Genomic DNA, 22,065 nt, shown 5'->3' with positions numbered 1-22,065 from the left:
TTGTGTACCATCCAAAGACACCTACAAAATACCTTCCTTTATGTCATTCTAGAAAAATAATACTATGTTTGAAATCTTGTTGGGTCCTGCGGTTTTATTTTTCATATGCCTCTTTGATTCACAGGATTTCGAAATCGTAGGACTAGGAAAAACACAAGAATGTGATAGGATTGCATGTGCAATTTTTTTTGCGTGTCTGTCAAAATGGATGTTTTGTTAGCAAGAATAGGAAAAACACGACGATCCTAAAAGGCATATAATTAACTAAAGTATAAGCAAATGTAATGTGAGATTAGGTAATTATTATGTAGCCCTTTGTGGTGTTCTAAAAGGTCTAAGTGGATTGTGGTTTTTTTTTTGTTTTCAATCTGAAAACAAAACCAAAGGAGAAGTTCATCCATATTGTATATACTCTACTGCTTGAAGTAAGTGGACGAAGAATTTTTTCCTATGCTGTTCTATGGATCACTATATCTCTATTATGATTCATGAATCTAGAACTACTTGGTTCGCCTTAAACCCTCAAATCAACAGTAATAAAATTTTCTTCCAAACATTGAACATTCCAAAATTATTCGTCCATACATTCGCTCAACTTAAGCACGGTGTGTTGCAGCTCGAGGTTTTAAAAACGCAGAAGAAAATTGAAGATAGCATGAAATACAATAACATACAAAAGTTCATAAAAGTAAGGAAAAGAATTATATCATGTACTCCCTCCATACAATAATATAAGATGTTATTACAACCAATATGTGTACATTGATTGCAATAACATCTTATATTATGAGACAGGCGGAGTAGAAAAAGGAAACACTCCAGTAAAGTTTTTGCAAGTTCTCATTGTAGCATTCCATGGGCACTCACATGATCGTTTTCCATACTTTTGTTTTGAAAAATTCGAATGCAAAACCACATGAAAAAATTAAAAAAACACGGACATACATATCACATAAAAACACGATGCCACAAATAGGTCGGTCAACGATACGAAAAAATTCAATGAACTAGAAAATACAAGAGAAATATGTTTAGCTTGTATTCCCTCCATTCATATGCGACGGAGGGAGTATTCAACAGTAGACATGTGGCTGTATATTTACAATTTGCAGGTTTTCATTTTTTTGGTGCCATGCTTTGTTATCTTATGTTTTGTAAACCTCTGGATGCAAAATTACCATCCTCCGCTCACTTATGTAAACATTCCGCTTCAAGGGTCTCTTCGCAACACATAATAACTATAACATAAGTCAGAATTGATAGGATGAAACATAAATACAGACGATGTTGTAACTTGTTGAATTCCAAAAATAACTAAAATTCAAAATTTGCAAAACTCCGTTTCTGACACTTGACAACTATGTCCTCGTTCCTTTGCTCAAAAGAGCAGATGTGTTTGATGGATCAAAGTTTGCAAAGTGTTGATTTAAAAATCCTCCACTCCAAAAGTATACTTAATGTAACCATGGAACACCCTCCTGTGTAGCCGGCGGTTTACTTTTCCACGTTTTGATTACAAGAACTATTTTACACGTTTTGCTCCATATTATGTGCACGTCCATCCCTCATGTTCCAAATATAAAAGAAGTTCGTTTTTAACTGAACTGACAGCCTGTGCACTAAAATTAGACTACCAAAAACAGAAACGCACGGCCCTACAAAGCCTTTTTTTCACCCACAAAACTCACCTCCTCCTCCCCCTGCCTCCCTACGCAGAAGGGCCAACGATACAGCCGCCGACCGTCGTCGGCGTATCGTTGGTCCGATCAAAGACGACGACGACGACGACAACACCTCAAGGGACACCGGCAAGAACAGACTCGCCGGCCATGGGTCTGTTCTTCCGCAAGTCCTCCAAGCAGACCGGCAAGCTCAAGTCCCTTCTCAAGCTCGCCATCTCACGTGTTGCCATTGCACGCCGGCCACGCCTCGCTCGCAAGTCCATTGCCTCCGGCGACGTCTGCCAGCTCCTTGCCCTCGGCCAAATCGACCGGGCTATCCACCGGGTGCGTACATATGAAACGAACTTCCAGAAACGAGCTAGACATGGCTAGCAGTGTTGCTAACGCTAGCGTGTTTCTCTGCGCAGGCAGAGCAGGTGATAAAGGAGGACAACATGTTGGAGGCGTTGGGCACCGTAGAGGCCTACTGCAAGTGCCTCACCCAGAAATCTGCGCAGCTTGACAAGCCCCAGTACGTAACTGATCACCTGACCTGACATTTGCTCCCATTTTTGGCTCTAGATTTCTAGCCTAGCTCCGATAGGATGGCTTGTTTGCATGGCTTGTATGTGTTAATGTAAATGTCCAGGTCAAGAAAACTAATGTGTTTAGTGCGCAGGGAGTGTAGCGAGGAGATCAGGGAAGCGGCCGCCGGTGTCATTTTTGCTGCCAAGTGGTGCAGCGACCTGCCGGAGCTGCAGCTTACCCGCGACATCCTCGCAGACAAGTTCGGCAACGATTTCGCCGCGCAGGCCAAAGAGGGCACCGCCTTTGTCGATCCTACGGTAATAATTCCTATTCTTCATCTCTGGAGGTCCGTTAATTTAGATGTTGTAAAGAGGAAAAGCGACACTGACATGCTTGTTTTGTGTCGATTGCAGCTGGTGTTGAAGCTGTCCGGAGAGACGATGAACATGGAGCTGAAGAAGAAGGTGACCAAAGCAATCGCCGTGGAGAACAACATCTCGGTGGAATTCTCCTAGACCATGTAAACAATGGAGGATGTCAACAGCGACGTTGTACATAGTCAGGTGCTTGTCAATCTAGGACTTCATCCGTGGAAGTTCAGAGCAAGACATGACTACCATCCTCGCTCAGACAGGGCGAACGGCTTCGGCTGAAGGATGTGAATGCGTGTGGCATTTCCAACTTTGATCGATCAGCGGATAAGCTGAAGATGACGACATCTTCGGTGTGCACAAGAAGATGAAGTACTTCCTTGTACATTTTTTGCTCAAAATGTAGCAATTTGGATGCCATTTGTACGTTCAAAATTAGCATCGGGAGAGGGTCGTGCAGAACGAAGGCTCCTCGTACAAGAGACTGAAAGACAGCTGTTTTTTTTTTTGAAGTGTAAGACAGTTGCATTTCACTCTTACACTTAACAATGGAATGTGAAAGTTTTTTTTAGCATATAATTGAGTTTCCTAAGGTGCATATAGTTGGAGGTAAATCTACATGGGTCAAGGAGACGAGGATGTCAATGTTTTAGAGCCTATCCATCCGTTTGATTGAGTAAATAGGGTGAACAAGTGCAGGAAGAAGGGACTAAAACAATACTCCCATTTCACAAAGATCCTGGATAGAAAGTGGCAGTTCGACTGCCCGTTCCTCAAGAAAAAAAAAATAACTGGATGAAGAAACCAAGCCAAACTGATCGGAGGAGGGTTGCTGCATGAAGAGATATAAGGGCATGTACAGTCGGACGCTTAGGTTGGGGCGCCAGGGATTAAATCCTGGCAGTTTTGGCCAATTCCCGGTTGTTTTCCTTGCGTCGACGCAAAGCTAAGAGGCTGACGCTAACCTACATGTACTAACTGGCTAATTAAGCGCCCATTAAGAAGGCTAGCGCTGTACATGCCCTAAGGCCATACCAAATTAATCAGACGAGGTTGCTCACATCGGCTGCCTCTTCAGCCTTCAGGTGACCACCATCGACAACTACGCATTTCTGTCCCAATTTCATACTCGCTCCTCCGTATCAGAAAAATTACTATGGGCATCTCCTAAAATGAGTTAGTGTTTAACTAACTGCAAGTATACTTAACAAGGTTTTAAAACGGAACCATACCAGTTTTAATTAACAGGCACTAAAACTATACTGCCTAGAACAGAACCATGGGCCTATATATTCTTGCCCCTCCAAGCCAGACTTCCTCATTGAGTCCACAAGCAACTCAACTGATCGTCTCCCACCTTCTCCAATCTCCTGTCCACGCAAAGGACCAGCAATACAACCAAGATAGGCATTCATATAACCGAGCATCAAAGCCGACACCACGGAAACACCATCAGGTCCAGCCATGGGATTGCTCCGCAAGACTTCAAAGCAGACAGCAAAACTCAAGTCCCTTCTCGAGCTCGCTGTCACCCGGATCGCTGTCGCCCGCCGGCCTCGCGTTGCTCGCAAGTCCATCGCCTCCAGCGATGTCAGCCAGCTCCTTGCCCTTGGCCACCTCGACCGTGCTCTCAGCCGCGTGCGTACTGGTCACCTTCACGCATGCCAACATGAAACAAGATGTGGTATACTCTGATTAATTTGATGTAGTCTTACAAATGTCTGTTTCTCTTCCCAGACAGAGCAGGTTATCCAGGAAGACAACATGTTGGAGGCGTTCGGCATCATAGAGCTCTACTGCAATCGGCTCATCGAGCAAGCTGCGCAGTTGGACAAGCCACAGTATGTTAGGCTTCATCACACCTTTTTTTTTTTTTGCGGAAATTTTTTATTACTCACTCCATAGGAGTGCCATCCTGATTACAAGGTTGTCTAATAATGTCTGGTCCATGGCGGATCCAAACCATAGAGAGCTGGTCTTTGCAACCTAGTTTAGCTAAGGTGTGACTCACACCATTTAAATCTCTACTAATATGATTAACCTGAACTACTCTATCAGGATTACACAAATGCTTAGCAGCATCAATGAGTGCTGCTACCTCAGATCTATTGGTGCTCTCACTATTAATCATAGACACTACTTCCAGACAGTCACTCTCCATGATGATCGGCTTAGACGTTCTCTCCAGAGCAAGAGCTAGCCCATCAATACATGCCTTCACCTCCGCTTCTAGTGGACTCCCGCAGCTCTGTAGGAACCTGCACCCCGTGATAATGATGTTGCCTTCTTCGTCTCTCAACACCATTCCCGTGCCACCGGTGTGAGTTGCTGTAGCCCACGCTCCATCAACATTTAACTTGGCCCATCCCTGCGGAGGTTTCGACCACTCCCCGTGGTTCCGAGGCTTCACAACTCCCTTGTGCTTGCGAGATCTTGCCGCAGTAACTATAGGGATGATGGCCTTCCCTTTAATCGGGTCAAGCATTGGCTCTTGCTTGATGCATAACAGCGAATCAACATAGCTGCATAGGAACCTCCGAGAAGCTTCAACTGGTGGCGCCGCCTTCTGGTGCACAATCTCATTCCGCACATGCCAAATTCTCCAGAATGTCATCAACATCATCAGCCTTTCCTGATCTGAAGCTTGATCCAGTGCCTGGAATAGCCACTCCTTCCCAGTATTGGGTATGTGCTCCTTAAGGGGCCAAACCTCTCGCATCGCATCCCACAACGATCTTGCCGACGGACATCTGCAAAAGGTGTGGTATGTGTCCTCACATTCCATGCCACAAAGAACACAAGTGTCAGATACTTCCAGATTCCTTTTCTTTTTATTTTCCCATGTGGCCAACGAATTTGTAACCAGACGCCATGCAAAGACGCGTACCTTGGGAGGAGCAGGGCACCCCCAAACCGTGTCCCAGACGGCTCGACTGCCGTCCGGTGCCCTGCTCGCAGCACACGTAGACGTGTGATGAGTAGTCTCCCATGCCACCTTATAGGCGCTGCTGACGGTGAAGATGCCGCGCCGATCGGGAGCCCATGCAAGGACATCGTTACATCTTCTCGGCGAAGCCTTTATCTTCAGGATCTCCTCCACGTCCATGCTCCGAAAGAAACGGCGAAGGAGATCAACTCTCCATTCTCCCGTCTCCGTCAGCAACTCCGAGACTCGTTTCAGTCTGCAGGTTCCTCTCTCCGAAAGTGGCCGGTACGAGAAGGGTTTAGGTAGCCAGGGATCTCTCCAGATACGGATCTGGCTACCATCCCCCACCCTCCATACTAGCCCCTTTTTCAGCAAGTTCAGTCCATGTTGGATCGCCTGCCACGACGACGACGCATTACCTGCAAAAACAGTGTCCTCAAGCCGGCCATTAGGGTAATAACGCGCTTTGAGGATCAAGGCACACAAACTGTCAGGTTTAGTTATAAGGCGCCACGCTTGCCGAGCTAGAATAGCTTGGTTAAAGAGTCGAAAATCCTTAAACCCTAAACCACCTTGGTTCTTTGGGTGTGTCAGAGCCTCCCAAGACTTCCAATGAGTTTTCCGTGCTCCCTTCCTTGACCCCCACCAGTAGTTGCAAATCATCCGGTTTAGGTCATCACACAATCCCAACGGCAGTTTAAACACACCCATTATATAGGTTGGTATCGCCTGGGCCACTGCCTTAATGAGCACCTCTTTTGCAGCTTGCGATGGAAGACCATCTCCCCACTCCATGAACCTCTTGGTGAATTTGGTCTGTAGGTTCTGGAGCTTGCCTTTGTTCAGTCGACCTTCAGGAGTGGGAAGATCGAGGTATTTTGCTTCAAATTGTGGTTTCTCTACCTGCAAGGTATTCCTAATCTCCTCCTGCACGATAGCTGGACACCCACGGCTAAACATGGTAGAACACTTGCTGTGATTAATTAGCTGCCCGGTGGCTTTTCCATACACCTCCACAATTTCCTTCACTTGTTCGGCTTCATGCACCGTAGCTTTAAAGAAGAGTAAAGTATCATCAGCGAATAACAGATGTGACACGCCTGGTGCCCGGGGACAGATTCGATCGGAGTTATACTTTGTTGCTCCATTCCACGCCTTAATAATGCAGACAAACCATCAGCCACAAAAAGGAATAAGAAGGGGGAGAGGGGATCACCTTGCCGAAGCCCACGCGTCGGTGCGAATGAATCTAGGATGGCTCCATTAAATTTCACTTGATATTTCACCGTGGTGACACACGTCATGATCCACTTCACCCACCGGCGATCGAAGCCCATCTTAATCATCATTTGCTCCAAGAATCTCCAATCCACTCTATCATATGCCTTTGAGAGGTCAAGTTTATATGCACAGAAACTCTTCTCTGGATCCTTCTCTTGCTGTATATAGGGAAAGCACTCAAACGCCACTAATGCATTATCAGTGATCAGTCGTCCAGGGACAAACGCACTCTGATTCAGGGACACTATGTCATCGAGTATCGGCCTCAGTCTATTCACCAGACACTTAGCGACTATTTTGTAAATCACGTTGCATAGGCTTATTGGTCTGAATTCAGTCACTTTTGTAGGGTTGTCTACTTTGGGGATCAGAACAATGATAGCATCGTTGACACCTGATGGCATAACTCCGGTTGTGAAAAATTCCTTGACAGCAGGAATTATTTCTTCCTTCAAAGTACTCCAGTTCCGCTGAAAGAATCTGGCCGGGAATCCATCTGCTCCTGGTGCCTTCAAGGGCCCAATTTGGAAGAGGGCATCCGATATTTCCTTGTCTGTAAACTCTACCAACAACCTGGCATTCATGTCAGGCGAAACTTTTGTTTCTATTAAGGGGAGAATGAGGTCCGGGTCCAGGGAACTATCCGCAGCAAACAAACCCTCAAAGTATTCATTGACTAGTTTGCCCATCATGGCTTGGTCGTCATGCTCGATACCCTGATCGTCGACGATTTTCTTTACTTTGTTCTTCCTAGCCCTCCATACTGCCTTGCTATGAAAGAATTTTGTATTACGATCACCTTCTCGCAGCCAGTCGATTCTTGAACGTTGCATCCACATCATCTCCTCCCTATACAGTAATTCATTCATTTGGTCGGCCACAGCACGGATTTCATTTCTATCAGCATTCATACTCTGCAATTCTTCCAAGAGGTTCCGGGACTTCTCTAGCTGCAATTTGATGCTCCCAAATTTAGTTTTGCTCCATTCTTGCAGGCGCTTCATGACCTCTGCCAGGCCCATATTAATCTGGCCCAGATTTGCCTTTGGCCCAGCTTCAGCCCACGCATTTGAAATGTACTCCGGGAGGCAAGCTTCCCGCTCCCACATAACTTCATATCTTCTGAATTTTTGGCGTTTTGTTTGGACCACTTCCTTTTCACACTGTAATGTGAATAGGGCAATGATCCGAGCACGGCGAGGTTTTATGAACGACGCCGGCATCCGCGAACAAATTCCTCCACCGATTATCGGCGACCACTCGGTCCAACCCGACCTTGACATTGCCACGACCCCGTCCGTTGTTATCATATGTAAATGGCAATCCGGAGAAACCTAGATCCACTAACTCACAAGTTTCCAACATATCCCCGAAGGCCAACATCCGTGTTTCCGATCGCTGGGTTGCCGAGAAGTGCTCAAAGGCCCACATTGCTTCATTGAAATCTCCTAGCACACACCAGGGCAACTCCGATTGTTGCTTTAGATTACACATAGTAGACCACATATTATGTCTATTCTCTACCCTTGGTTCACCATATACACAAGTCAGACGCCATACTGGATCATCCTCAGATATTCTAACATGGACATCAATGTATCTCTCGCATTGGCTTTGCACCTCCACATGTATCTGGTCATTCCAAAATAAAGCCAAACCACCACTCAGTCCGTCGCTATCAACTCCTCGTAAAGCCCCTCGGTCCAAGCCTTCCTCGCAGACGACGGACCTTTTCTGCTTTCTGGCGTGTTTCACAAAGAAATATCAGACTTGCTTTGGTAGCACGGGTGATCTCACCCAAATCTCGAACTGTCGGCTTGCCACCTACACCCCGACAGTTCCATCCTAGGCAATTCATTGCGCCTGACGGGTCGCGCCGTGCGAACCCGTCAGTTGACCAGCGGCCCCTTGGCTGGTTGCCTCCAAATCATCCCTCAACCCATCCACTTTAATTTTCCGCCGACCCTTCCTTTGCGAATCCTCCCCTATATCTGGTCCTCCCTTCACACAGTCTTTGGAGCGGTCCACTGATTCACACTCCTGCTGGTGAGAGCCTCTCTTCCCAAGTATGGAATCAGCATCCGACATCAGAGTATCCCCTGCCGAGAAGACAAAGGAGCCCAGGCCTCTCAATGGTGGTATCATCTCCTCACTACCAAGGCCTGCTAAATAGCTCGCAGATGGAAACGCCGGATACATGGCAATCGGCATTGTATTCTCAATAATTTTTCGGCCACTCTCCATAGCCATAATCCCTTGCCTACCTCCTGCATTCGCGCCCCTACCACGGCCCGGTCTAACAACGAGGTTTCTTGTAGCTCCGTACTCGCGTGATTCATCACCTACGCACACAAGCGGCAAGTTCAAGTGGTTTATTTTATGTGCTAGCTCATTGTCGACCTCCGCGGATCCTTCCTTTTCCTGCTCCTCAATACCATCCCATGCATCAATTCTCGACGGAATGTGATTTCCAGAATGCCTGACCACATTGCTATTCCTTCTGCGGTCCATAGGTACCCCAAGTGTAGCAGAATTCTCATCACTGGACGAAAAATTCAGGCCCTTCTTCACCTGGCCGTGTTTCTGTGGTGGACCATAAGCTTGTCTGCGTTCAAACTTCCGCACCGGTGAGCACCGTAGACGGGAATCATACTCCAGCGAGGGTACACCAATACGTTTCTTCTCACATTCTGTATCGTCATGCCCAATGAAGCCGCACCAAAAGCAGAAATAAGGCACCCTCTCATATCGCAGAACATAGGTATCCGTCTCGTCCTTCCCCTTTACCTGGGTAGTAATCGACTGTTTCAGCCTCTGATCGATCGGGATATCCACACGGACCCTCAAAAATCATACGGGCTGTTCCCATCCGCATCAAGATCGGCGAGTCAAATACTTACCCAGACTCTATTCCCAATCTGCGTAGCAGTACCCTTCTTCTGGCGATTCCATGGCATATCATAAACTTGCACCCATAGTGGCACAGTATTCAGTTCCGTCTCGGACGGTCTCGAGTCACCACCGCACCTTAGCCACCAGGAGAGGGTATCCACGATAAATCCATGGACCACCTTGGGTAACGAAGTTGAAATCTCCTTCAGAGAACAACGTAATCTTGAACCAGTTCTTCCCCATCGGTGCAAAGTTTACCCCCGTCCTCAACCTCCAAACCTTGGAATTAAAGTGGATTGTCATGTCATCAATATCGGGTTTCCTCTGCGAGATGTACCTGCCCAACAGACGCCAACGCTGCTGTACCTCAGGTGGATCCTCCTCCTCTTCATCTTCCAGGACTAAAACCTCATCGTCCTCCATGTCCACCTCCCCTTCCACGATCCCATCCAGATCCCTCAATCCATCCTTCTCCGCAGTATGCCAATTGCCCACCTCCGGTTCCTCCCGTCCAAGATCCGACACCCTGCTCCGATCACGCGTAGCTCCAGGCGAGGCTTTCACCAACAACTTCGGGCGGGCAGGAGCCTCAGCGGCTCCCCCATGATCGCCCCAATTGCTGGCAGAATCCATCGCCCGATCACACGCAGGGAGTTGATCAGAACCGGGATCGAAAGCAAAGACTGGATTATCGAAAACCACAGCGGCGCTGGGCGATTTCCCCTCTCCGAGGCCTAAAAAAGACCCGAGACCTGTTCTACTTTCCTTCTCCCTGGCGGCCGCCACCGGTCGTAGATCCCTGGGACTCCGCTCCGTAACCGACATGGACTTCCCTTTGACCTCAGAGACTTGATTCCTTCGAAGACTCATAATGCTCCCGAGATTGGTAGGGTGGCGGCTTGCGATCGCCCGCTCGTCGCCAGCCCTAACCCTAGACTCGTAGCCAGACACAGGCTTCATCACACCTGACGTGATCTTTGTTCTCATATTTGGCCCTCTATGGTCCCATGAACGGTTGCATGGCATGGCTATTCTGTTTGGGCTGTAGGGAGTGCAATGAGGAGTTAAGGGAAGCGGCAGCCAGCATCATGTTTGCTGCCAGCTGGTGCGGCGACCTGCCGGAGCTGCTGTTTGCCCGTACCATCCTTGCTGACAAGTTCGGCAATGACTTTGCTGTGGCAGCCAAGGAGGGCACCGACATCGTCGATCCCATCGTAAGAATACTTATTCATTTGATCATTTCTAGTATGTCCCACTGATTCGCAGAAGAAAGAGGGACTGCAGAGTTAACCTTTTTGTTGCCATTGCAGCTGGTGTGGAAGTTGTCCGGAAACACAACGAACATGGAACTGAAGAAGAAAGTGACCAAAGAGATTGCGGCAGAGAACAATATCTTGGTGGACTTCTCTGGGATCCCAGAAGAAACAGAGGATATCTTGGTGGACTTCTCTGAGCTTCAGGAAGTAACTGATGATGGCAATAGCAACGTTCAGGAGCTCATCGATGAAATGTCCTGCCAGGACGACATGGATGGAAGTTCAGAGTTAGAAGACGACCATCAACACTCACATAGAACAAATACCTCCGGTCTGGAGAGCGACGAGAATGTACAAGTCATTACCAACTCTGATGGATCAGATGATGAGATCAAAGGCCAGCGGAGCCGAAAATGGTGGCACCTTGGGTGCACATAAAAGGATAATATTTCTCTGCATCCGGCCAAATATGTAGTGATCTGGGTGGGGCAATGCCATATGCGCATCCCAAAACCACCAAACTGTGAATAGTGTGCTAAGGATATACTTTCGAACTATGTAACAGTATGTCAATATTAAACTAGTTCAACTGTATCATCTAAAAAATAGATCACATGGGCAAAACCTGGTTGCTAATGCTACAACAAAACCACATTGCTTACAGCCTTGGACCAGATGGTAACCTGTCCACTGCTTGATCACCACCCTTCAGTACCTTGATGATATTGCTCTACTGTCTCCGTACTTCCTCCGTTAAAAATTAATTGACCCAACTGTCTAGATACGCATGTATCTAGACATGTTTTACTATGGAGATACATGCATATGTAGACAAAGCTGAGTCAATTAATTTGGAACAGAGGGAGTAACAATCATATCACTACGTTATCGAACCTACTACATTTGACTTTATGCTGTTGCAAGTATTTTGTAAACATTATTATGTGGACATCTGTTTGTAAAAAAAGGAGACCAAAGACTAGACCTTGGTGGCATAATTATTATAGAAGAAACCACTTGAGCAACCTTGCTGAGTCCAAGACTCGAACCCGGGTGCACCAGGGTGGGCTGCACACATCTGTTTGTAAACCCCAATCTCCTTAGTTTTGTATAATGGGCAGACTAGTGAACGCCATCAATCAGAAAAATTGAAAGATATCTTGTGTGCTGACAACATACCAAGTATAACTACTAGAAAACCAAGAAATATTAAGCAAACCATATCAGCAAGAAAATTAGAGATGGAGAAAATTGGCCCGAGCGGCAAACAAGATATGGAAGGGGAAATAAGACATGGTGAAGGTTCCCTGCAAAGATCATCACAATAAAAGGGCACCACCCAACACGCAGGCCAGGGGATAGCCGTCAGGCACGCTGTGATGATCCCTATGTCTATCTAGAACCCTGAGCTTCAGCTACCGAACATCTAGTTACCATACCAACATGGATGGCAGCACAATAAGAAGCATCTCATGCATGGTTGTTTAGTTAGTAATAAGGAAATTAAAGATGGTAAAACGTGGTCAAACAAAAACTCATAGGGGCAAACAAGATATGGAGGGGCAAGTAAGACACAGTGAAGGTTCCCTGCAAAGATCATCTCAAGAAGTCCCTGCAAACATGTGGGTTAGGGGATAGCAATTCACGCTGTGATGCTCTTCTATGTCAAAGCATAACCCTGATCTTCAGCTACCAAACAGCATCCACTTACCATACCGACACGGCAACATGAAAAGAAACATCTCAGGAATCATTGTTTCAGTCTATCTCCATGTTACACAGGGACAGGGCTACAAGAGGGTTTAGTGTGATTTCTCTAAATCTGGTGGACACTACTAGGCGCAGAGCCAATCTATTGCTTTTCTCATGACAACTTATGCCATGCGCACACTAATCTGGTTTTGGATTTGTAACCGAGGATACACCATTTCAGCAATTCAACAAACAGCTTATGGGTCACCTAATTGACTTCAACACGAACTTAACAATTCGACACTCTAGTCAGCACCGCAAGTATGCAGTACCGAGGAAATGCAAGTGGGATGTACCAATAGTACCAAGGCAATGGCATTAGATAATCGTAAGCCGCAACCAGATAGTTTTACATGTAACAATTCGTATGTGAAACATACAATATCATGATCGTCAATCTGCAAACTTATTAAACAAAAGAAACAATACCATGGCGAACATGAATCAGCAGACCTCTAATAGCGTCAAATCACCATAGCCCTACTACATAACAGAGCACAGACCCGAAAGGGGAAAAGGAGGAGATGGCTGGCGTGAAACCTCTCTCCCGTGTCGGTCACTGAATCTTCATCTCGACGACGCTCTTGGCCTTGGGTGCGTAGAGAGAGTAGACCAGCACCTGCCGCTTCGCCACCTCCAGCTGCTGCTTCCCGTCCGCGAAGGCCGCCGCCGCGGCCGGCGCGTCGGCGAGGGCGCGGTTGTCGCGGAAGGCGTCCGCCGCGCGGCGGACCGTGTACTCGCGGATGTTGTAGTCGGAGAACTTCCGGCCCGTGCGGAGGAAGGCCCGGAAGAGGGACAGCACCTGCGCCTTCGATGGAGCCGCCGCCGCCGCCGCCATGGTTGCCTTTCCTGTGACGAAGGTTAGGGAAGAAATCGACCGATCTCTGAGTGCTTTGGGGAGCCGTAACCAAAGTCGATATTTGCTTTGACGAAATAGCAAATCGCGCTATGTCCAGGGTCCTATGCGCAAAACTGCCCAAGATTCCGCTTTCGCTTATAGGCGGCGTAGTCGTCAATTCGGCGCGGTGTTGAACAATGGGCTCTCTGTCGGACTCGCAGCCGAATGGCGACCTTCCGCCGCCGCCGGCGGAGGCGGAGCCGGAGCCGGAGGACGCTGGGGCGCAGGACGAGGAGGGAGAGGCCGGTGAGAAGATGGAGGGCGTCGCTTCCATCGCGCTGCTGCCCTCTGGCGCCATCTCCGGGCACTTCATCCGCCTCCCGGACTCCGTCTGCTACGGCCTCCAGGGCACCCGTAAATTTCTCTCCACATTCACCCATATAGTACTGACCTTCTAATCTCTTGATGCGAGCATTGTATCGTTGGCTGCAACTGCTTCTCGCTTGACAATTTTGTTCAGCACAAGTGACAGTGTGAGGTTGATATCTAATTAGGGTTTATTTCTATAGGAGTTTATCTTCATTTCGAAGCATTGTTTGTGCTGACTTCCTACAATGCTAGATTTCTTATAATATGCTATAACCTATTGCATTCTGAAGCCATACTTGTTTCCTTATGCTATCTGAAGAAAGAATGATGGGATATTGATATTACTATGTTCTTACTTATACAAGTCAATTTCTGTGCTTCTACTCTGGGCCCTTTGCAGTTGTGCGCCACCTTTGTTTTTTTTTCTTTAACAGAAGATAGATTTAGCTTATATTGCTGTGTCCTTTTTCTTTTCTATCATATAGCAATACCATGTGAGAGGGAGTGTAGCCGAGGAGATGACTACCGCCTTATAAAGCTCGCCATCATTAATTTTAAGGTGTTATTTTCTTCTCCACCAACAACATATTCTACCAACTGATTATCTTACTATCTTGGCCTATCTTCACTTCTAAAATAAAGCTGTCTCGGATCTATGCTCATGTGACAGAGGTTAACCTGTGCTCATGTGACAGAGGAAGACAGAGAAGGTAGTTGTGGTGGAATGCAGGGGACATGATGCTGCTCGATTACAACACATTGACCATTTGCATGGGTAAGTCTTCTCTCTTCATCAAAACTGACATTGATTTTGTCGAATTTACTATTTGCAAAAACAATGTGGTGTGATGTCCTGATGCTCATGCCCAGAATTTTAGCTGGAAATGTTGAACTGTTCATACACGTGGGGGAATATGAAATCTGGATATGGATGCATTTTCCTTTCATTGGTCTAAGATGTCCTTCATATCTTTTTTCAGGCTATATCAAAGCGCTGTAAATTAACTGTGTTTTTGAAAGCATGATACTAATAGAAGTTGTTGTAATGAAGTATGTTTTCAAGAAATGCATTTATTAAATATATTTCAACAAGGAGTAATTCTATGAAGCAAGCTATATTGGATTGTTGGTTCTTGTGCCAGACTCACCATTTTGTATACTTCTACCCTCAAGTAATTAACTAACACCAAGACAACATTTAACTTATCATTGTTCCATTTTGTGATTTTGGAGTTATTTCTTACTAGCATGTTAATTAAATAACCTACAAGTTAATCCTACTTGAAAATTACCTTCCCTCAGTGGCACGTAGTTGCATACCTCCATCCCTGTTAATCCTACTTATGAGGTGCATGGATCAAACTTTGGACCGGAATACCCCTAAAACTAACAGTGTGTGTGTGGATTGAACAGAAATTTGCATCCGTGACGAGTGGGATTAACTGCCCTTGTTAAGATTTCTCAGGAGTATTTCACTCTAAAGTTGTTAACCAGTCCTTCCTCTCTGCTCTCCATGAAAAATTTCTGGCGCCGATGCATTTTTTTTTTTGGAAAGGCCAACTTATGAGGTGTTCACTTTTGGGTGTTCTTTTTTTACAAAATAGGCTGCTAGCTATGATGTTTCATCGTGTTAGTGATTTCAATGGTCAACTCTCTACTGTATTGTTATGAACTAGGGTTTTGGGGAGGGGTTGTCGCCCAGGAGGCAATGTAGAACTATTCTCCTGTCACCCCAGGGAGTACATGATAGCCCTATTATACAGGACGGCTTGATCGACAAGACGGATCTAGATTTGAACTCTAGATCAGTCGATCCTACCATAGCTGGTCTCTTGCTAGTTTAAAGGATAAACTAGGTAATTGATGGATTCTTCCTAGTTTAATGGATAAAATTGTGCGGATCCTATTCCTAACTTGGTGCTGCGTGGGCCATGTACAATACATACATAACACATATTGTTGGAATTTGATTCTGTATTGTTTAGTGTTTGCTGCATTGCTTAATAAAAGGTGACTTGCACTACTGTCTAAAGTTTGATGCTGTTCTTTTTATGCCAAGGTGTGATGCCGTTAAGTAAGTCTCAGTTATTGTTAAGAATTTTGTTTGTGCAACTTTCCTTATGCAATAATCTGTTGTGCAGATGGGAAGATGACATTGTTGGGTTGGTTCAGAAGAAACATGGCAACAAAAAGGTGTTGGTCTCCTTCGAATGCGAGACGCTAAAGGCCGATAAAGCCGCCGAAGAACATATCAGCAGATACATGCCGAATCTCTGTGGACTGGATGCAGTTGGTAAGCATGGAGCACCAAACTCTCTGCATAATAAACAGCAAAAGCCTTGATCACGAAAAAACTACTAGTAATTCCACATCGACAGGACATGAATGTGCATTGCAGAATCTACGGTAGTTGACAGCACTAGTAGGCATGGATCACGAGTTACTGAGCACGCGGCATGTCCGCTCCCAGCTGGCTCAGCATTTCCATGTTATAGCCCTGTCTTACAACTGTGTGCAGATTCCTGATGCCTGTCCTATTAACTCGTTTCTTTCTTACCTCGCGCTGCAGTAAATACAGGAAAGATGAGTATCTCCGGCATCAACCTTGATGAGGACGACCAACCAAGCGGAGACGGCTGAGAGCAGCAGCATTTAGTCACGGTTTGTTAACAGCGACGGAGCAGGACCGTGTGTGTTGTTTGTGCACTTAAAATGGTAGCAGCAAGTCCTCTAGTCTAATGGAATCCGTGTTGCTGCTGCTGCATGTGGTACTAATCCCGATGAGTGATTGTACACCTGGGTGCTTTTGAAGGCCACGAGAGAGAGCATTGCGACTTGCGAATTGTGGTCCGTGCCTGCGCTATTTTGTCTATTTCGTTCACGCCTGTACGGGTGGATATATCGCTTCTTTGCCTGTTTTCCCACGGGTGGACCGTCTGTATATGGGTCTTGACTCTTGAGTGAGTACTGTTGCGCGCGTGAAGGGGTGCGGGTTCTTACCACCACATGGCTCGTATGAAACAATGAAGACAGCAGGAGTTAATCGAAGGACTACATGATTCTGCCATTGCTTGCAATCTAGTATACGGTACCGTGCCAGGTATTATTGGTGCTAATGGAACCGATATCTAGGGTGAAAATATAATGGAAAGTTTCTGAATTTTCCGGTGAGGAACAGAAATGGAATGTAAATATGGAAACAGAAACCGAACAGCGTTTTACGATTGATGTGCATGACCCAGTCCAGCATGCCCATTACATGACATTTGAATCCAAAACTTCCAAAGCGGCTCTGCTCAAAACTGGTGACCATGCAGTAAGTCGGGCAGTCATTATATAGTTACTAGGAAGCATCGGCACGGCGGCACGCCGTGCCCGTAGGTTTATCATGTGTAGATTAATAAAAAGTTGTAATATTTGTTTCTTTAAAAGAAAAGGCTATGGAATATATTTTTGTGTTGAAATAGCTATGGAAGAAGGTAGTAGTATTCTCGTGAGGTTATCGTGAGCCGATTAACATAATGTATTAATATCTTTTTGAATAGAAGATGCGACAAATGGTAACATATTTTATTTGCAGGTACAATAGCATAACCATGAAGGTACTATAGGAAAAGGAACTACAAATGAAGAGTACCGCAAATTATTCCTAAAGATTGTTGTCCAACACATTTGAAAATTACCGATGAAGATTGCTGCAGTGCACGGATGATTACGGTATACTACAGTGAAGATTACAACCGTGAAAACCGTGTTAACAATTACCATATGGGAAATTACTATTTGGGACCGATGATTTCATGAATAACTACCGACACATCGACGAAGGAATAATATCGAATAATCACCGCTGAGGTCAAAATTTTGTGTGCAGTAAATAACCATCAAAGAAATCAACAAATAACCTTCAAACTTACCATGGTAAAACCGCGACTGAAGAAATATGTCGCAGAATATAGAAAAGCGTGAAAATTAAATTACCGATATGGGAAATTACTAACCGTAGAGGATGATATCCTTGGAGTAACTATCGATGGAACATTACGACGAGGAAGCTATCTCAAAAATTTACCGTCTGAGAAGTAAAAGGTAGAGAGACCAAAAATAATGCATCGAAGAAGTACCGTTATAGAATTTCTCATAACTACCATAGAAAAGTTACGAGCGAAAAGTTATCTCTAGAAGCTAGCATCGACAATAAAAGGAGAGACATGTAAAAAATACATGAAATAATGCTATGCTGACTATTGATTGAAATTTACGTCAGCGAGAAAGTGTGCGTAACATCGGTAGAAATGAACCATGGCTGTTCAAACTATGTACGGTGGAAATATGTATAGTCCGAGAAACTATCTGCAAGAAAATTGTAAATTCGTCTAAGTAAAAAGTATAGAGCCATAAAAATATGTCGAACAGTATCGGAAACGCATGTCGAGAAACTACCGTCTAGAAAATGAATGAGCTACGAGAAAGTTGACGACAGAAAATGAGCATCTCAAATACTCATGAATGAGGTAGCTACTGCTAGAAATAAAAGCCGGAAATGTACAGATAACTGACCATTGAGTAACTTGAAGAGTTCGAAATGCTATCGTAGATGTACGTCTGAAACTATTACTAGAAAATTATGTCCTGAAGATGAAAGTATGATACTCGTTGAGAAATTGTGCTAGAAAACTTATGATCAAGTAAATTGCTGCCATAAAAGAGAGTCCAGAAATTACTACCATAGAAGATAAAGACTCGTTGAAAATATACCAGAGTATAGAAAATTGAAAAATGCTATCGTAGATGTATGCTAACTATTATTGGAAATTGTCCAAAATGTCTATCGAATAACTGTGTTAAAATTAGGACGAAAAGAAGATACCAGAACGCATTGTACCATATGCCACGTGTTAGAGATTGTATTGGAAGAAAGCAAGCTAGAAAATTGCGATGAAAAGTTGTTGAGCTAAACCTATGTTCAAAAATCTCAAAGGAGAAAAAAAAAGTAAAAAAACACATTGTACCATATGCCACGTGTTAGAGATTGAATGGAAGAAAGTGGGCATCTACAGTGCTTGAAAGTGGAGCACTCTCCTTCAAGCAAAAGGGTTCAACTTTAATATATAGTATTAAAAAAAAGAGCTAAAAACACATTGTACCATATGCCACGTGTTAGAGATTGATTCCCATAAAGGTGTATCCAGTAAAGTTGGCACCTACCAAAAAGTTTTAGAAGGGACTTAAAAACAAGAGCGTAGGTAATATGCCATGTTAGATATTGCATAAAGGTGTACAGTCTGAAAATTCCTACTTAAAAGGTTTAGAGATGGAGACTATAATAAACACATCGGCGTAGGTAATTGTTTGTTTGAGAGGTATACATAGGTAGCTACAGCTAGAAAATTGCAGATGAAAAGTTGTTGTGTCTAAACCTATGATTCAAAAATCTCAAAAGAGAAAAAAAAAAGAAAAAAAAACACATTGTACCATATGCCACGTGTTAGAGATTGATTGGAAGAAAGTGGGCATCTACAGTGCTTGAAAGTGGAGCACTATTCAAAAATCTCAAAGGAGAAAAAAAAACACATTGTACCATATGCCACGTGTTAGAGATTGATTGGTAGAAAGTGGGCATCTATAATGCTTGAAAGTGGAGCACTATTCAAAAATCTCAAAAGAGAAAAAAAAAAGAAAAAAAACACACATTGTACCATATGCCACGTGTTAGAGATTGATTGGAAGAAAGTGGGCATCTACAGTGCTTGAAAGTGAAGCACTCTCCTTCAAGCAAAAGGGTTCAACTTTAATATATAGTATTATTATGGTACAAGTTTCTTGGTTTGCTTGAATGCTTGAGATGTTTTGCATGATCGAAGGCATTTTTAGGTTTCGACGAGCACTCGCTTCCCTCTCCGTGGCCTCTGTCTCTGACAATATTTGCTTTTGTAATTGTTTCAGAAGTTTGTGTACTTTCTTTTTTTTTGCTGCTAGAAAAGAAAGTTGGACCACTCGGTTTCATCTTGGGCTCATGTACATCTATCCAAGGCCAAATTTCCTCCGGTGGCCTTGGAGGCGTGGCGGACCGCCGTCTCTCGCCAGTGGGAAGGTTTATTTCTTGGTTTAGTTTCTTTTCAGTGTCTTATTCTGGATGGCGAGGTGGCGGCTACAACTAAGGTTCTTCTCGCTCTATCCTCGCTCTGGTGGTGTGTCTAGGCGGAGGACGCGTGGAGTCGTGTGCCCGACGGGTCTCCTAGGATCCGGTCGGTTTTTGTTATCGCTGGTGTGGTTTCAGGTAAGTCTCTTCCGATCTACGGCTGTCATCATTAGCAATGGTTGCTGCTCTGGTGCGCTAGTTCTTTTGGGCCTTAGTACGACGATTTCTCGTATGTCTACTACAACAAGTTTTGTATGGCTTTGGTGATGGAGGGGCGAGGACGGCGGCACGCCTTCGACTCGCGGCAGTGTATGTAGTCGTCGCTATGTGGTCCAATGATATATTTGTAATTCTTATTACTTCTGGATCTCTTTGTACTGCTATTGATGATTATTAATAGATCATGGAATTTTCGCAAAAAATAAAATAAAAGACCATAAATCTCTAATCTGAAGTTGATGGAGCAATAATACTACCCTCAGCTGGCTGCCTAGCTTTATTTGTTTCAGATGATCATCATAGATTGATGATTACCCAACGGTCGCTGACATCCGAAGACACGTGAGCACACAGATGGAAGGAAGTGTGGGCCCGAGAGAGAGAGAGAGCGCAAAAGCCAAAAGGAACAAGAATCCAAAATCTGGAGACGCAACGAGCCCACAGCTGCTAGATACTGTCCGTGGGCCCCGCGCCAGAACCTGTATGTCCTCCCGTTAACGACATGCTTCCCACCACTACGCCCCCCCCGCGGCAGAAGCTTCCGCGATCCTCCGCCACGTGTCGCAACGGACGGCGGGGATCGCTTGACCCCGTCCGCACGCCCGTGTTTCGCTCCAGGAAAGGGACAGCGGAAAAGGAGGGCCCCGCTCTGACACGTGGGGCCCAGGGGTGTGGGCCCACGCCGCAGCGACACGTTGGTGTCAGCTATTTTCGCCGGGCTCTCTCGCCCCCGTTCCAAAAGAGGTTGCCGAAGAAAGTGCGGGCGAGAGGGAGGAGGAGACGGGAGAAAATAGAACGGGAGGGAGGAAGAGAGACAGAGAGAGGTAGGGGCGAGATAAGGGTGGGGGGATCCATGGCGCGCCCGCTCCTCTGAGATTTCCGGTCGCAGGTGAGCCGCATTGCCGCCGCCTCCGTCCCCTGCTCATCGCTGCATTTACTTGTTTTGGGGGGCGATTGCGGTTTGTTGTTGTCGTTTTCGGGATGGAGGAGCCCTCGTTGCCGACCCGATTCCCCACCCCACCCCCATTTTACACCAGCCTAGATCTGTCGCCGCCCGTTCGGTTTCTCAACCTCGCCGTGCTACCATGATTCCTGCAGTTTCAGATGTCTGACCTGCGGAATGCTTAGATCAAATCGGCTAATCCGTGTTTTAGGAGAATTTGTTTGAGAATTAATTTTCCTCATGCGTTGTCTAATGGAGGCGTGGACATTGGCGGATTATGTCTGGCTGGAGCCTTTTTTTTTTTTATCACGGCAGCGGCGCGCACCTTCGATGCTCGACTCTCTGTCTAGAAGCATAAATGAGATATTCATTTTGTTTCCACAGGCATCACATAGCTAATACCAGCGAAACAAAATTCCAAATTATTTGCGGGTCATGGTATTGGACCTCCAGCTCCATGCTAACGGTCCATCATATCAGTATTTTATCATTGTCTGTCTCCATAATAATATATTGAATTTTACTTACTGTATCTCTTTTCTGATTTTGCTTGCGCTGTGCAATGCCCCAGGTCCAGCTAATGGCTTCACAATCTTAAGCTCATACTTATGGTACGTGGATGAGGGGACCAATTTGGCGCACTGAAGCTATTTCATGACAAATTAACAGTTTATATGCTTCAGCTTCTTCTGGTACATTCTTATTCTCACGAATTTTATGGATTGTCCATTTTATGGCTTAAACATTAAACTGAACTACGGAGTAGTATTTTAGGAGGAGATTGGCAATGTAATCAGTGGCGTACACCCACTCCAAAAATACAAATGCTCTTTTAGTTTATTTACTATTTTTTATTAATTATGGCTAAACCTAAACCTTAATAGGGA

General features: G+C 45.3%; 4 protein-coding genes across 4 annotated transcripts; 3 read left to right on the top strand and 1 right to left on the bottom strand.

Moving 5' to 3' along the window:
• Positions 1 to 1,829: 1,829 nt before the first annotated feature.
• On the top strand, positions 1,830 to 2,704 carry LOC124699946. Its single transcript, XM_047232161.1, has 4 exons — positions 1,830 to 2,006; positions 2,090 to 2,193; positions 2,341 to 2,506; positions 2,603 to 2,704. Exons 1-4 carry the CDS (start codon positions 1,830 to 1,832, stop codon positions 2,702 to 2,704), a joined length of 549 nt encoding a protein of 182 aa, XP_047088117.1.
• A 1,320-nt stretch (positions 2,705 to 4,024) lies between these two features.
• On the top strand, positions 4,025 to 11,564 carry LOC124697759. The gene is made up of 4 exons (XM_047230303.1): positions 4,025 to 4,198; positions 4,298 to 4,401; positions 10,708 to 10,873; positions 10,970 to 11,564. The coding sequence occupies exons 1-4, from the start codon at positions 4,025 to 4,027 to the stop codon at positions 11,351 to 11,353; spliced, it is 828 nt and encodes a 275-aa protein (XP_047086259.1). The 3' UTR covers positions 11,354 to 11,564.
• Positions 11,565 to 12,963: 1,399 nt separating this feature from the next.
• On the bottom strand, positions 12,964 to 13,516 carry LOC124697757 (LYR motif-containing protein 4-like). The gene has a single exon (XM_047230301.1). The coding sequence runs from the start codon at positions 13,503 to 13,505 to the stop codon at positions 13,224 to 13,226; it is 282 nt and encodes a 93-aa protein (XP_047086257.1). The 5' UTR covers positions 13,506 to 13,516; the 3' UTR covers positions 12,964 to 13,223.
• Positions 13,517 to 13,702: 186 nt separating this feature from the next.
• On the top strand, positions 13,703 to 16,694 carry LOC124697755. The gene is made up of 5 exons (XM_047230300.1): positions 13,703 to 13,919; positions 14,360 to 14,433; positions 14,570 to 14,649; positions 16,016 to 16,167; positions 16,444 to 16,694. Exons 1-5 carry the CDS (start codon positions 13,703 to 13,705, stop codon positions 16,512 to 16,514), a joined length of 594 nt encoding a protein of 197 aa, XP_047086256.1. The 3' UTR covers positions 16,515 to 16,694.
• The last annotated feature ends 5,371 nt before the right edge of the window (positions 16,695 to 22,065 follow it).

This window comes from Lolium rigidum, chromosome 3, assembly GCF_022539505.1.
Source record: "Lolium rigidum isolate FL_2022 chromosome 3, APGP_CSIRO_Lrig_0.1, whole genome shotgun sequence".
Taxonomy (NCBI): Eukaryota; Viridiplantae; Streptophyta; class Magnoliopsida; order Poales; family Poaceae; genus Lolium; species Lolium rigidum.
This window is presented reverse-complemented; position numbering and strand designations above follow the sequence as displayed.

Bases quoted from the DNA above. Each gene is read 5' to 3' on its own strand.
- LOC124699946 (XM_047232161.1), top strand. From the start codon at position 1,830: ATGGGTCTGTTCTTCCGCAAGTCCTCCAAGCAGACCGGCAAGCTCAAG. The intron at 2,194-2,340 runs GTACGTAACTGA...TTTAGTGCGCAG, and splicing joins GCGCAGCTTGACAAGCCCCA to GGAGTGTAGCGAGGAGATCA. The intron at 2,507-2,602 runs GTAATAATTCCT...TGTCGATTGCAG, and splicing joins CCGCCTTTGTCGATCCTACG to CTGGTGTTGAAGCTGTCCGG.
- LOC124697755 (XM_047230300.1), top strand. From the start codon at position 13,703: ATGGGCTCTCTGTCGGACTCGCAGCCGAATGGCGACCTTCCGCCGCCG. The intron at 14,434-14,569 runs GTGTTATTTTCT...CTCATGTGACAG, and splicing joins TCGCCATCATTAATTTTAAG to AGGAAGACAGAGAAGGTAGT. The intron at 14,650-16,015 runs GTAAGTCTTCTC...TCTGTTGTGCAG, and splicing joins CACATTGACCATTTGCATGG to ATGGGAAGATGACATTGTTG.
- LOC124697757 (XM_047230301.1), bottom strand. From the start codon at position 13,505: ATGGCGGCGGCGGCGGCGGCTCCATCGAAGGCGCAGGTGCTGTCCCTC.
- LOC124697759 (XM_047230303.1), top strand. From the start codon at position 4,025: ATGGGATTGCTCCGCAAGACTTCAAAGCAGACAGCAAAACTCAAGTCC. The intron at 4,402-10,707 runs GTATGTTAGGCT...TTTGGGCTGTAG, and splicing joins GCGCAGTTGGACAAGCCACA to GGAGTGCAATGAGGAGTTAA. The intron at 10,874-10,969 runs GTAAGAATACTT...TTGCCATTGCAG, and splicing joins CCGACATCGTCGATCCCATC to CTGGTGTGGAAGTTGTCCGG.